The sequence below is a fragment of the Lingula anatina genome, chromosome 1 (assembly GCF_051362555.1).
Source record: "Lingula anatina isolate TDL-2025a chromosome 1, LinAna3.0, whole genome shotgun sequence".
Classification (NCBI taxonomy): Eukaryota; Metazoa; Brachiopoda; class Lingulata; order Lingulida; family Lingulidae; genus Lingula; species Lingula anatina.
The window spans coordinates 23,544,201-23,559,070 of record NC_141767.1 but is presented as its reverse complement, the minus strand read 5'-3'; the positions used below and the strand labels follow the sequence as shown (position 1 = coordinate 23,559,070).

Here is a 14,870-nt window from a genome sequence, read left to right as displayed (position 1 = left end):
CTTTTACCTCCTCTGGTGGACTGATGTCAACTTGTTCGTAGTCATTGGCAAGGTCCTCCACTTCATCCTCATGACTCTGCAATGGACAGTCACATACAACATACAACATAGAATATCTACACCTCATGAATACACAACATATCAGCGAACACTGAGGGTATTTTCTGCTGAATACATATCCTGAGCATCAACAGATTACATTCAGAGTGAAATGACATCTACAGTGATTTATGTTATTTTACACCTTACAAAACATTGCTTTCACACGTATTAGTATGAAATGAAACCCTATCAGGGTATATATTAATATGGTAATACCATGAAATAAACATGCTGTTTTTACAAAAATTAGTTTTAACATATTTCTGCTATGAAAGAAAATTTAACCAGTAAATGAAAGTGCACAAAAGTTATAAAACTCATTATGGTATATTAGTAACACAAATGAAGAAATTTCACTATCACCTTTACCGACATGTCTGGAATAAAAGGATATTTAGCACCATTTAAATCAAGAGAATTAATTCAAACATCTGTATTTAACCTGCTGATTAAAAAAATTGAAGCAGTGGATTATCACTGTTAGAAAATTTATTCTCCAGAGTGTGTGTGTGTGTGTGTGTGTGTATGTGTGTGTGTCCACAGTGGTATCATTAACTTAGCAAGTTTAGAATGTGATTGCAGGAAAATTCAAGCTCCCCTCTAAGACATTTTAATGTGTTGCAATTAAGCATAATCTCAAGTACATAACTCTTTTTTTTAGGTAGTGCCCCCCCCCCCCCCCCCCCCCATCCAGATGCCTTAATAACATAGGGAATATACAAACTGAAAAAGTTCTGCCATTATGTAATAAATTCAGATTTGTGTTGTACAAATCCATGCCTTTACAGCAAGGATTAATTTACCAAAAATGGAAATAATAGCCATGTATGACATAATAACCCATTTATCATCTCACAGCAGTAATTTCCCATATCACTGACAAATTGATGTCATCTTCATCATTCAAATGGGATCTTAGGTGAGAAAAGTTATTAACATTGTCCATTTAGATAGACAATGATGAGCTTCCCACATGCGACCATTACTTGGCCAGTGACTAAAGTCATATCCACCAGTCCTTATAGTTCTACATAGTCAGTGGTCAATAACTGCCGATCAAAACAATCACTGTCAATTAGGGAAAGTTTTCTTTCTCTGTTTTTGCATTCTGCTTACAATTTTAAAACACTTACGATAAGATTGACGTATTTTCTTTATCAGACGACAAATACAAACCTCCACAGTGTGTGATGTCTCTGCAGCAATCACTGCTGCTGTTCCATTGGTCACAACTTCTCCTGCATCGCCATTGGTAGAAGGCTCTATAAGAAAAGAAAGAAAACGTATAATTTGTTGCACCTACATTTTATACATTTTCCACTGAATTTAGGTCACACTGTCACAGGTCTTATGATAATTTTTCTCTGATGAGAATTTTTCTGAATTCTACAAATCATGGTTAATCCTAGTGTATTCTGGTAAGACTTACAAGGCTCCTTTAGATCCTTGCTCCAGAGGAAGTTTTTTTTTCACAAAAGAATATTAGCCCAAAGATTCATTGGTCTCAATTTTTAAAGAATTAAGTTTACCACAGTTCAAAACAAAGCCATGGTAGTCCCTTTAAAATCAAGTATTGGTCTTAATAATTGGCCATATATAGGTTATAAAACCTATCCATTGTACTACTTCTGATCCAGTCTAAAAATTAGCCCAATATTTTCAGGGGAATAATTTTGTTCATGTGTGGGAGACACAGTCCTGAAGCACAGTGATCCATGAACAGTCAAGAATGTTTTGAAAGTACTCTGACTGAACACCTTGAAACATTTGTGGCCATGACATGTTGTGGTAAACCCATAATAGAACTTCGACACAATCTGCATATATTTGTTCTTCCACTGGTCACACATTCATGGCCATGCCTGGACACTAGTGGGAACTGTAGAAAAAATGTGAATTGTCCTCAATGTTGCGGCCATGTAGTCCAGACACAGTGGAAACATCTGTACCATTTTCAACAATATTGTTGCCCCAATCACTTGTACTTTTATCACAGTACTTTATAAATCAATGTGACCGCAATGAACCAAGGCATTTCTTTCTGTTGCCATTCTAGACCATTCTGCACTTGATTTTTGAACCTTAACAGGTTGAAATTGTAGTAAATCCTTCCATGTCCTTGAAACTAGGTCTAGTGCCACCACTCATCGTGAGCCAATAATTCCTAATAAAACTGAATTGAGTCTCAGCATTGTGACAGTGTGACCTTGGCTTCAATTTGACGTTCAAGTGAAAAAATTAAACAGCAAAATAAAAAAAATACATGTCACATATTACTGGTACTTTATTTGTTACATTATTTTGTCTAATTTCTATAATTATATAATGCCATGATAACAAAAGGGTAGTTGAGTGGAAAGAAAAGTTAAACAACAAATACAGTACACTTGAATTCTTTGAAAAAATGATGTTCTTTGATAGTATAGTCTACAGATATAAGTGTATCTAATCTCTTACATACATACACCCATCAACATGAGTCTAAGGCATGTGCAGTGTTTGTACAGGCTGTTAATGCACACAAATCCCCATCCTTATCAACGTCTAGAGTACAGGTGTGTCATCTCTACTGCCCCTTTCAACAATCAACAATCCAAACACCAAGTTTTACATGTACATTGGAGACTGGAAAATGGGCCTGGTTATACTCACTTATCACTGGGTGTTTTAATATTAGAATTCAAAACTACACCATGGCATGCAGGTATTTTTTATAAATCTTCCATTCCACAATTCTTCTTTAAAACAAGGTTTTACTTTTTAACACAGAACCGTGCAATCCTAAATTTAACTTTGCTCAGATTTTTTATTTTTATTTTGCAAACTGCTAAGCACAACTATGTTATTCTCTAGTACAATCTTTATAGTCTAGAATTCCGCTCAGGACTGGCCATGAATTATGCATGAAGTTCCACCACAAACAGATGTGAAGGCATGCTTCACTATTATGAAGAGTTGCCTTTAAATATGGCAACAGTCTCTCAAGCACATCTACAGACGGTTGACATGCTTTCAAGTCATTATTTACTAATTATTAGCACATTTATTGAAAGAGGATTTATTTTTGAAGACGGTATAACCTACAAAACATGGGGAAATGTGACAAATGAATGCGCCTTCCACTTCCTAAGATAAATCTACTTGCTTAATGTTCAAAATCTGATGTGCAAAGAGGAAATGAAGAAGCAGACTTATCTCAACTTTGATCAAATTTTTATTTTTCATTTATATGCCCATTCACATTTATCCTTAGCTTCCAGCATTAAAATATGATTCCGAAAATATTGGTCAGTCAATATAATGGATATCATATCACTCATGTCCAAATCAAGGAATAAAAGCACTTCCTTATGATGCATAAGACACTACTACTTTATCTAATTACCAAAGTAACTCCATCAAAACTAGTATTCATCATAAATAATCTAGTGATTTCAGAATAGACTATACTTTTTTCATATAATATGGAAGAAAAATTACAGGGTACTCTGAAATCAGTAGTTGAATAAGGGTCAATGTCACCACTTGAAAGTCAGGTAACGTGAGAAACCTGCTGAGCTTGACTAAATATGCCAACTTCATTACATTACAGGCTGTGAGCTTATAAGATGGACAATTTAAATATTACACACTAGTAGTAGCTGTGTGCAATGGGCCTACTAGTTTTACTTGTAATGGTACTGTGTTATGATAGTACAGAAAGTGGACGACTTAACCTCATGGAGGGATCTATTTGATTATACAGCTTATATGCTTAAAAATATGTTGTTTTATACAGACTGCACTCAACATTGGGCAAATAGAATTCCCTATGATACACCAAGGAGGATTTCATCACTGCTACTTGAGAAATAATTAAGTTAATAATTATTTTCATTTCCTCTTCTTGATAATGTTAAAGAGTTTCTTAGTGTGGAATGTAAGCACATTATATTGAAATTGGTCTGTTTATGTTTTTATATCCCAGTCAAAGAGACCTGGATTGTATTTCCCTTTGCATCTCTGGCATACCTGGTTGCACCTGAAGTCCCATTTTTCGACTCTTTTGTGTGTCAGAACAAAAGAGTGAACTTTTCAAGATGCGAGTTATTCTTATACACATTTTTTCACATATGACTCTATAAGAGTGGGGGGGAAGACATCGACCAACAATTTACAAACAAATATCCCTTATGGTTCAACTGTTTCTGACTGGTATAAGTAACACATTTATGAACATTTGTTCAATCTAACTGCTATCTTTTTGCAAAATAATTTTTTTCTCCTTTTTCAAATTCTTTGCTGAAAATATTGTATGGACCCACAAAAGACTTCTTCCTGGTTCACAGAACCGTTCACAACTACCAAACAGACTCCATGGCAGAAAGCTCTGATAAGAAAACTGGTCAAAATACCCTATGGCTTTCTAACTGAAAGTGTCGCTTTTATCACACCAATGGTGAATTGGTCTAAAAACTGTACAGCAACGGAACTACTGTATGTATATGATAATATTAATAATGAAAAGTTAGGATAGGAATCATAAGCAACGAGTATAATAATGAACGCTAATCTCACTGCATGCATCAGGGAAGTGATTTCTGTATGGGTTGTAAGTGATTAGAATTTCGTACTGGCTGAACTCAGTAAAACTCACACACTGGTGTTCCATCAAAACATTCCCCACTGACCCTAAGTACATTTATTATGAGAAAGCTGCAACTAATAAAGAATCAAATTCTACTATTTTGGCAGTTATGGACATTACTGTATGACTGACACAAATTAAGGACAACACTCCATTTTATCATTCAGATAGCATACAATACAATATTAAATATTATCTCTAAATAATATTAAAGTCCATCCATGTCATCATTTTGGAAAGGGGGACTTAAGTGATTAAACAGTTGCATCATTTTTTTCTCATTACGTATTATGGAAATTTCAGTTTGTTTCTTTGATGAATTAAGTTTCTAACAGTCTAACATTTCAAAGCAGATGATGTGTCCGGAACTATACCAGGGAGGATTTTTTTCTCAAGTTTTATTGCCATGATTAAATTCCAGTAACTTTTTTCAGCAGCCAGTTAAGACTTGGCACTCAATTTCTATAGCAAAATTAAAAGGAAGCACAAAGATCCAAAGTTTTAATACTTCGAATACACCCTGTAAGTACACACATCGCTAAAATTCTGTTATCGCCTTGCATTAAGTCAATAAAGCAGCACTTAATCTACTCATTTTGCTACACCCACTGTAGGGTTTAACAAAAGTTGCTTCCCAACAATTACATGACGGGTGTGTGTATATTCTCTGCTCAAAGCTTGAGAACACAAAACTATGCACCCTACTGGAATACGTACTTCACTGCACCCAACTTAACCATACAAAGTAAACATTCAAATTCTCCAAGCCAGCAGACAGGGGGGTTTATTCTCATAGACAAGCACCTGTAAACTGTATATATATATACAGTAATAACTGGCAGCCTTATCAGATAACTTCAGTAGAACTTCAATGTTTGATGTGTCACAGAATATTGTGGGGGTAGGTGTGGCCCACCATTATGGCAGTAGTAGGTGTGAGTCAGACAGGTTAAGGGTCAGAGTATTGGCCGTGCAGTCCAGATTGCTAGGTGGGGCCTCCTTTTACACCACCTTCATTACCTCCTACAAAGGGACAGTATACAAATTACGTGAACTCTGAGACATGACTTATACTACCACTGCTACAGAGCACGCACTATGGCGTTGTCACTTGGGGGATAGGAAAACCACACAAAGTACTGTGGAATGGATGAGTGGGCTGAAATGGTGTTTATTAACAAAAAGTTCACTCCTACAGATAAGAACCTTTACTAAAATTATACTAAGCAGGTCTTCTTTTTGGCAAAATGGACTCAATCATGCTTCTTTAACAGACCACTGACAACAAGAAAAGTGCGATTAATAAAATAAAAACAGAGCAAAAATTTCACAATATGTACTAAACATTTCCAAATCAATTACATTCAGACCATCGTACAACAAAATGTAAGGAATAGTTAAAATGCACAGAACAAATCAATGCAATGACAATTTGTATTGTGTGTCTGTATTAACAAGAATATATATTGAAAAGATGTAAAACAAGGGCTGCTGGAGTGGTATTACTAGAACCAGCAGGCTGTTCATGATCTGTCATGTACATGCTGTTTCCATTTCATCAATCACACAAATTGGTGTCCCCTAACAGCCTCCAAATGCTAAATGCAATCTCACAGATCTGCCTTTTATTATTCATCTCAAACAGTATCCTTTTGAGAGTTTAAAACATCTCAGTTAGGAGGTATCCAACTCACAGGAGGAACTGTTTCATAAAATCCTAATCATAATATCATGGCTGACATCAAATAAAAGAGATGACAAGTGCAATTACCTAGAAATATCCTCAGCCTATCAGTCAACTTATTTCTCCTATTTCAGTTATACAGATAACTCACAATAACACCATAAGTTTCACCATAATAAAATTACTTAGTGGAAACAAAATTCAATTGAAATATATCAGTCTCGGATAGGTTAAAAGGTAATCAATATGTAATGTCTGTTTGAAGATGATGCTGAAAGGATTCCATCCCACTGATGAATTGCTATCACCTGAGCATTAAAAAAGGAAGGATATATAGTGCAATATAGGATAAAACAACAACCAAAGGGTTTCACTAAAATTATTTCAAATTAATTCAAATACCTTTCAGAATATTCTCATTGTTTGCCATATCCTGGCCATCCATTCCGACATCATCCATCTTTTGAATACAATATACCACAAAGGCAATACGCAAACTTTGTATGTGTGAGTTAAGACCTCTACTGTGACAATTATTGGCCCCAAGTAGTTAATATATACACGTAAGGCTAAACCTTGTACACTTAAGTTACATGACAAAGTGTAAGTTACATTGATCATTTATAGGAAACCATCAAAGACAATGAAATGATAAGCAGACAAATGTCTTTCAAATCGTTCTAATCACTGACACCTAAAGAGTGACCACTTTAGTCACATATCTCAATATCAAGGGGACTTGACTAACCAGCAATAATAATTATGTGCATGCATTGCATTTATATCTAATTCAGCATTGCATTTATATCTAATTCACGGATGAAAATTATTAAAGGAATAGAAAGGAGCCAATGCATCAAGCCTATATCTCAAAATATCACTTCAGTTGATGAATAGCCATTACCCTCTACCAGGACAGCAGATAGTAGAAGCACATTTTCCACCAGCCAGTTAAAAGACTGACCATATTTAGCCAGAGCCATTATCTGCGTATATCTAGTGAAAAACCAGTCAGTTGGCCCTACTGGTAGAGGGTAAATATCCATTATCTGTTTGGTTGTAGTTTTGCTTATTTTTTTCCAATTTTTTCTTTCTTTGATACATTTGATCAATTCCCTAATCTTGTTTCTGTAAATAAATACACAGCAAGGCACTTCTGATAAATTTGATCAATCCCCTAGTCTTGTTTCTGTAAAAGAACTTGAAATCTTTTAACTCAATTTATCATCATTATTGTCACCATATTTTTATGTACCAGGAAGTTTTAAATACCAAATTCTACTTACAATACGATAAAAAAAAATTGATTTTACTGACCAAATCTAAAACAAATTATCTTTACAGCAATCTAAGCAAAGAGTGTATATTATATTTCAAATATATACATTTCACAGAAATAACATCTCATGTTTTTACCACTTTATCCTAGGACTCAATCACCGAGTCCTAGCTGTATCCACTCATAAAAATGTTAAATAAAACTAAATGGCTTCCCCCATACCATATCAGGGGTAATAAAATATGTGTTTAACAGGTCAGTCAATCTTGTTTTTCTCTGCTGAGGTCACAATATGTTTTGTTGATAGACTAGTATGCTAGACTAGGCACTAAATACACCACCACGGATGAGTTATAATCAGTTCATTAATCACCAAGTCACTGAAACATCCATGTTTGTGGAAGATATCAACTCGCTTATCTCTTGTCACATAACAGAAAAACTATGGAAAAAGTTCTCACGTTAAGCAGTGGTATCAAGCCTCTTTGTTGAGGTAGGGCCATATAAGGCTGGGGGGAGGCATAAAAAGGTTGTAGGTATAACTGAGGAGTCAAGGCAGACAGGATTTATCTATACTGTTTGATGGACTTCAAAGCAGAAGATTGGCATGTTTGTTCCAAAATCCACAATCATTTGATAAGGCATGGCAAAGTCATTTTTTGGGGGGGAAATTAGGGGGGAAAAAGAGGAAAAACAAACAAATAGTTATTTTGGTTGATCTCTATCGACCCAATCGATTCAATAGGCAGGCCACAATCACACTCCAGTTGAGTAACATACCTGCATATCTAGTCTGGTGTAACAGGCGTGTGAATCCAGCACCTTGTCATCTCCTTACTACAGACAACTGGAGAGGTGCCATATGTATTGTTTGTACATAATGCTTTTGGTGCCTTTTCAGTGTGTGCTGTTAAGGAAGGTGTTATATTACTCTGCCAGTGAAGTTTTGAAAACTTTCCTGGTTAGTGGACAGATCCAGCAGATCTCCTGTCCTTCAAAGAAGCACATATCACAGGCCATAAAACTTCGAGTCACCATAAAGGGGTCTTATTCACTTGCTGGTAGCTTTTTATAATGCATGTTGCATAACACTGTATTTTGTATAGTAGTTAGAGAACCTTCAACTATAATAACATTTCTGTGCCCAATACATCATTTTTATTATATAAAGCTTTATGTTGTCCCCATAACTTTGGTAATCACGGGTATATGATCCCTAATAGTTCAGGCATGACAAAATTCATTCTGAAAGAGGTGTTTCTATCTCCTCGGTTTAAAAAGGTGGGGTGAAGGTCTGGTCATGGTGCATTTATTTGAAGTTGAACTGTATCACTTGCTAGGGTTGTTCACTCCCCAGGGAAATGAGAATAATTTAAGTATAGCACACCTATTTTTGTCGAGCTTGAATTAATTGGGAAAAACTATACTTGGATATTCAGGTTGTATCATGACACCTTTATTTAATGTGGGTACACAAATTGGAAAAAGAGTACGCTTGTGCCTTAGGGGTGGGAAATATAATATCATCTCACTCTCAATTAATTAACCTCTCACTTCAAACTTCCCATGTGGCACACATGGAAGGGATATTCCAATTACAACTGGGGATGAATAACTCACTTTATTTGTCCAAGTTACAATTTTAGGATCCTGAACACTATGGGTTAGAGATCCCAACTGTTTGCTTTAAAAGTGCTATATTTGACTTTTTTATTGCTATTTTTTCCAGTGTACTCTTGCTGCAAATATGCCATTAGGCACTACATTAAAAACATAGCAAACAGGGATTTGCCAGCTTGAGTAGCCGGGATAAGTCAACTAGCTGTGAAATGAAGAACACCCACTCTCAATCTAGTCTAGTCAGATAAAATCTTCTGATAAAATCTGCCCTCAGTACTTTATTTGTTTACTCAACAGTTACCACTCCCCAGCCGTTTCAAATAGCATTTGGGCACTATCTGACACTTGTTGCTTGTATTCAAAAAGTGTGAATCTTTTTAAGTCTGAAGGTGAATTGTGGGCGTAGCCTTCGATCCCGTCTTACCCTTCAGTTTGGGGCTAAATGAGTCAGGGAAGCTTACCTTTACTATTGCGGTCTGCTGGTGTTGCAAATACCACTACTGATGGAAGGTCATTTCTGATGACAATCTTATGCTCCTTGTAATAGTTATCCGCCTCAGCATCTACCACTAACAATCTGGTCTCATCCCCTCCAGCTTTCACCCTGCTGACGACCTGCTGGTGGTTCTCGTTGCCAATATTTACTCCATTGACTTCAACGATTCTGTCCCCTTCTTTGAGACGTGCCGCCTCTGCGGGGGAATCCGGATCCACTTTACCAATGTACTGGCCTGCTTTTCCTTTCTCAGCGTGGAGATTAAAGCCATAGCCGTTGAAGTCACTCCATTTACGCAAGTGACATAAACGCACTTGTGGTGCGTCTTCTGGCACATACGAACTCATTATTATCGACGTTATTCCTCCAGGACTTACCACGGTAATAAGCGTGTCTGCAATGACAACAAATATGGCAGCGTGTACGGGTCACGTGACTACGTCACATGAAATATGGCCTCTCGCCAGGGGGCATTTCAGGACACCACACCCACCGTCGTGTTAAAAGATAGAGAGAAGAAACAAGATTATAGAGATAGTATGAAAATAATAACTTTAAAGGATGGCATATGCCGAAATTGTTGTTTATTAAAATCCAAACTGATTTTTGTTTTCAGACTAAAGTCATACGATATTTTCTTCCTTAACAGTTGTATCAGCAACATATCATTATCAAAATAAAGAGATACTTTTCTTACACACAATTTCGTGTAAATTCATTAGGCAAGAAAAGAGAAAGGGGCAGTTGTCTTGAGTTGAATCATTCTAGTCAACTTGTTGGGTTTTTGTCAGCCAGGCATACTATATTTTACATCTTTTTGGATATAAATGTAACATTTTACACATACTACTCTTATCTTGAAATATATTGTTGACAACTTTTATGAATTGCGGATTGGTAAAATATGTCAATGTGGTGTTGCCAGGCTTTATTGGTCACAGTAAAACAAATATTTGAACATTTCCCTTTTTGAACACTCCTCAGTATCACACTCATCTTTATCAAAAGTAAGTTTTAAATCTTAAATCTCAACCTGTGAATATGTTTTCATCATAAATTTTATGTGTGTGTATTATTTAAACGGAGAGAGACAGCTGACATATGTAAGTTTCTAAAGAAATGAAATTAACCTTTGCCCCATAACAATTTACAGTAACATATTTGGATAATAAAAAGATGAAGAAAATGCAATGGTTAGATGACATCTTACTGAAAATATGAAATGGATTCCTTTGTCACTTCTCTTTAATTAACCTTTTTGGTCCAACAACTTTCAATAAAAACTAAATGTGTTGCAAGGAAATAAAGGTAAGCTAAGCAGAAAAATGGGTAACAGGAAGGTGGTATAAATTAAGCCAAAGTATGGGTTTGAAAGAAACTTAAAAAAAAAAATAATAAATGGACATCACAAATAGTTGGGATTTAGGCAAGATATTTCAGGTACAGATAATAATTTCCAATATATCTGAAATTCAACTATATTAATGAAATTTAAAAAATTCAGGTGCCAAAAACACCCCGAGCTATGGAGAAACAACAAATGAATGGTTTTTATTATTACTTGACACATCAGTGTAAGTTATGTCCTTGACCATCAGAATAAGACCTCAAACATATATTGTTTTGAAAATTGTATTTCATATAAATGACCAAAGGAAAAAAAGAATGCAAAATAATATCTATGATATTAAATGTCTAAAAAATGCTGTAAAAAGGTTAGTTAATATCTCCAAAACAAATGCACACAAGCATGCTCTCTGTGTGTTAATTCGATCATGTACTACCTAAATAGAAATGGATATTTTAGAAAATTTAAGAAGAGACTGTTGGGTTTACCATATATCATATATTTTAATGGTGGTCTTTGAATGATGACAACTCAATATATATGAATAGCTATTAAAATTTAAGTGCCCCCTACAATGCAAACGTATAATGTAAGACCCTTTCTTTGAAAAAATAATACAACAACTTCCACATGAAAAAATACTGAGTATATGTGCTTCAACTGGAATACACACAGCTTGAAAAAAGGAAAGTCCATCAATTCCCAATAAATACTATGTTAAGTTCCACACTTAATGAATGAAAAAAAATTGCAGATCAAAGTAATACTAGCACCCAAGGAGTTTCAAACTCCCTGCAGCACCTGAGGAATACACAACTACGTAAGAATATAAAATAAAACTGACCCAGTGACATCTACAATAATTCTGTGTCTGTGTGAAATCACTTTGGTACGCTGATTTAGTTTTAATACCAGGGGTGACTAGCTAAATGGCAAAATAAACAGTTTTGATTGTCTGTATAAATAATCAATGGCATATAAAAATTTACTTGTTGTAAATGAATAACTCGAGTTAAAAAAAACTATATATTGTTACATTTTCTGTGTTCTACAACTTTCAGTGAAACTTAAAGAATAGAATACAAAAAGCAATATCTCACCCTTGCATTAATGTAGTAATGAAGGACTGGTTTATTTGCTCTGCACACTCTACCCAGTACTTCAGTAGTACAGTGCTTAAGAAAATGCAGGTTATGCAAAACAGTATTTCAGTGTATTCCCAAACTAATATGGCAACAGCACCTAAACAAGCTTAAAATGCTTTTGGGTTATGTGTGTTTAAATGCACTGGATTGATTTCATGATATAAAAAAATGAACACAAACTTCTCTGCCTCTATTTGTGAATACACATATCAGATTCTTTTTGAAAATGAAGTATCAATCCTGGATGATACCTATTTACATTCACATTCTCAAAAAAAAAAAAAAAAAAAAATGGACACGTTCAAAAAATAAATTCCATGTATTTAATAAAAATTGACCATTTTAAAAGACAAACAATAAGAAATACAAAATGTTTCAAAAAAGTGTATAAGCATTTTTTTGACTTGCAAATTTGTGACTAGAAATATTGTAAATTGATTTAAGTGTACATGTATTAGCAATACCGTTTAAACCCTGCATATATAGATATTCATATAGAGTTGTCAGTGACTTTTTACCCCATCATTCCATAAATTTAACATTAAGATATCAGTTACTCTGTTTGGTGTCCTTTTTTTTCTGGAACAAAGGCAGTGATGATGAATTAAGCAACTGGTGTCTTCTTACTAAATCTTTTGTTATACATGAGCATCAAGAGGAGTGATTTAACTAAGTATGTATATTTTCAGTTTCATAAAATTATACTTAGCACTGCTTTGTAACGTGAAATATATAATGCTGTAAATTTACTCCTTTTATTACCTCCGCCAAGGAGGTAATGTTTTCACCCCCGTTTGTTTGTTTGTTTGTCTGTCTGTCATCAACATAACTCAAAAAGACTGATTTTGATGAAATTTTCAGGAACTGTCAGAAGTGGGCTAAGAAACAGATGATTAGTTTTTGGTGGTGATCTGGATCAATAATCAATCAATAATCAATAAACAATCAAAAATCAAAAAACTAAATCATTATACAATGAAAATTTAAGGGTGAAATGGCATTGGGTGGAGACTTTGCTGCCTTGGCGGAGGTCTGCGCCCTCGCAGTGCTTTTCTAGTTCTAAGTCAAATCTTGATGAGATATATGTTTATGTTTAATCTGCTCATTCAACATGTTCCTTGGAGTGCATCACTGACAACCTGTGCATTTCACCACATTCAGGCAAGTAGAGATAATTTCTCTCTGTTCCAGGCAATCTTTTCCCAACTCTTCCGACAACCATCATCTTTGTCTCACTTTGGCCATACATTGTGCTATATGCTTACACGTGCTATTATGAGTGTCCTCTGGGAAAAGACAAATGTCCCCTTCTGTTGACATAATAGCTTTGAACTTTTTATTGTTTTGAGGTCTGCCTTTACTAGGAGTACAGTGGAGAACTGAATCCAACGTTGTCTGCTCAATATCATTTAGGAAAAGAGTAGCTTTCTCTAAACACTGGAATAGTAAAAGAGGCTCATCATCATGCATTTTCAAAAAATTCACATTTGTGAAATCAAGCTACATCTTTAGCCTAATCATAAAATATAAAAAAAAAAATATTCAGCAATTTTCAAGAAAGTAAATAAACAGCTGTGGGCTCACGCCAGGTTCAATTTTTTTTAGCCAATTTCAATATGTGAAAAAAAACAGAAAGAAATTTTGGGAAAAAATTCAAACATTCTTTAGTTTATTTTTTCAAATAAAAATATGTTTAGCATTTCGCCAATATTCTTTACACTGGAAAGAACCCACATAATTGTGCCAATCATGTTTTTAGGTGCAATGCTGCAATGTGGCAAATAATATTATCTTGCAGGCAAACTTTTTTGACATTAAATACTTCTGAATAATGCTATGCAGAAATAGGAATAACATTCCCAATTTACAAGTGATAAACAATTCACATGATGATTAATGACGATGGAAAATCTATCTCACCTATCACATCTGTACAAACACATTCAGAGGCAAATTCCTTTTGTACCAATGGGAAAAAATTTACAATAAAACCAATTTGCAGTGAGGCTGCACTTTTGTTCAGAGAAAAAAAACATCAAATGCATTTATAATCATTTTTTTAGTGGAAAAGCTATTCTTTAGAAAGCTTTTGACAGATTTTAAATTACAATACCTTGTCACTAGCTTCCTTCTTAATGGACGTTCCATCCAGTTCTACTGCAAATGATTCCGTTTCAGTGCAGTTCTCGAGGTGCTTACACAAGTCTGATATCAGCTGTTCCTAAAAGGGAAAACTGTTCATATCAAAAACATACAATTGGGCTATCAGACAATCACAAAACTATAGTTAATATATTTTAAATGCTTTATGACCATAGTTTGCGTTTCATTAAAATGGGTGTTACCATTAAACAAATTTTATTACATTGAATTTCAATAAAATATTTAGTGAAAATTTGTCATTTCTATCTCCAAAGAGATTTCATCCATGTGAACTATACCCACTCACACTTCTACAGAAATCCTAAATGGTATATAATGTCTGCCAATTTCCTAATTTAATTCCATGACAATTCCATGATAAGCTTGCCAAAACAATGGTCACTAGACAATATAAAACATGCTTATT

At 34.7% G+C, this 14,870-nt stretch overlaps 2 protein-coding genes across 34 annotated transcripts in view; both read right to left on the bottom strand.

Annotated features, from left to right (window-relative positions):
• LOC106157179 (uncharacterized) overlaps positions 1–10,256 on the bottom strand; it is a 32,204-nt gene extending 21,948 nt beyond the window's left edge. For 20 of the 32 annotated variants that reach the window (XM_087010722.1, XM_087010771.1, XM_087010749.1 and 17 more), the window contains exons 1-3: positions 9,774–10,254; positions 1,279–1,364; positions 8–76 (exon numbers count right to left, since the gene is read on the bottom strand). In XM_087010722.1, the coding sequence (XP_086866848.1) occupies positions 8–76; positions 1,279–1,364; positions 9,774–10,155 (537 nt within the window). In that variant the 5' untranslated portion in view covers positions 10,156–10,254. Of the gene's footprint in view, positions 1–7; positions 77–1,278; positions 1,365–6,815; positions 6,947–9,773 lie in introns of those variants that run through there. The other 12 variants (XM_087010847.1, XM_087010818.1, XM_087010841.1 and 9 more) reach the window with 4 other exon arrangements.
• A 1,170-nt stretch (positions 10,257–11,426) lies between these two features.
• The window catches only part of LOC106157192 (uncharacterized), a 25,352-nt gene continuing 21,908 nt past the window's right edge, over positions 11,427–14,870 (bottom strand). For both annotated transcript variants that reach the window (XM_013532762.2, XM_087014404.1), the window contains 2 exons: positions 14,415–14,522; positions 11,427–13,738 (listed from right to left, as the gene is read on the bottom strand). In XM_013532762.2, coding sequence (XP_013388216.1) covers positions 13,523–13,738; positions 14,415–14,522 — 324 coding nt within the window. In that variant the 3' untranslated portion in view covers positions 11,427–13,522. The remainder of the gene's footprint in view (positions 13,739–14,414; positions 14,523–14,870) is intronic.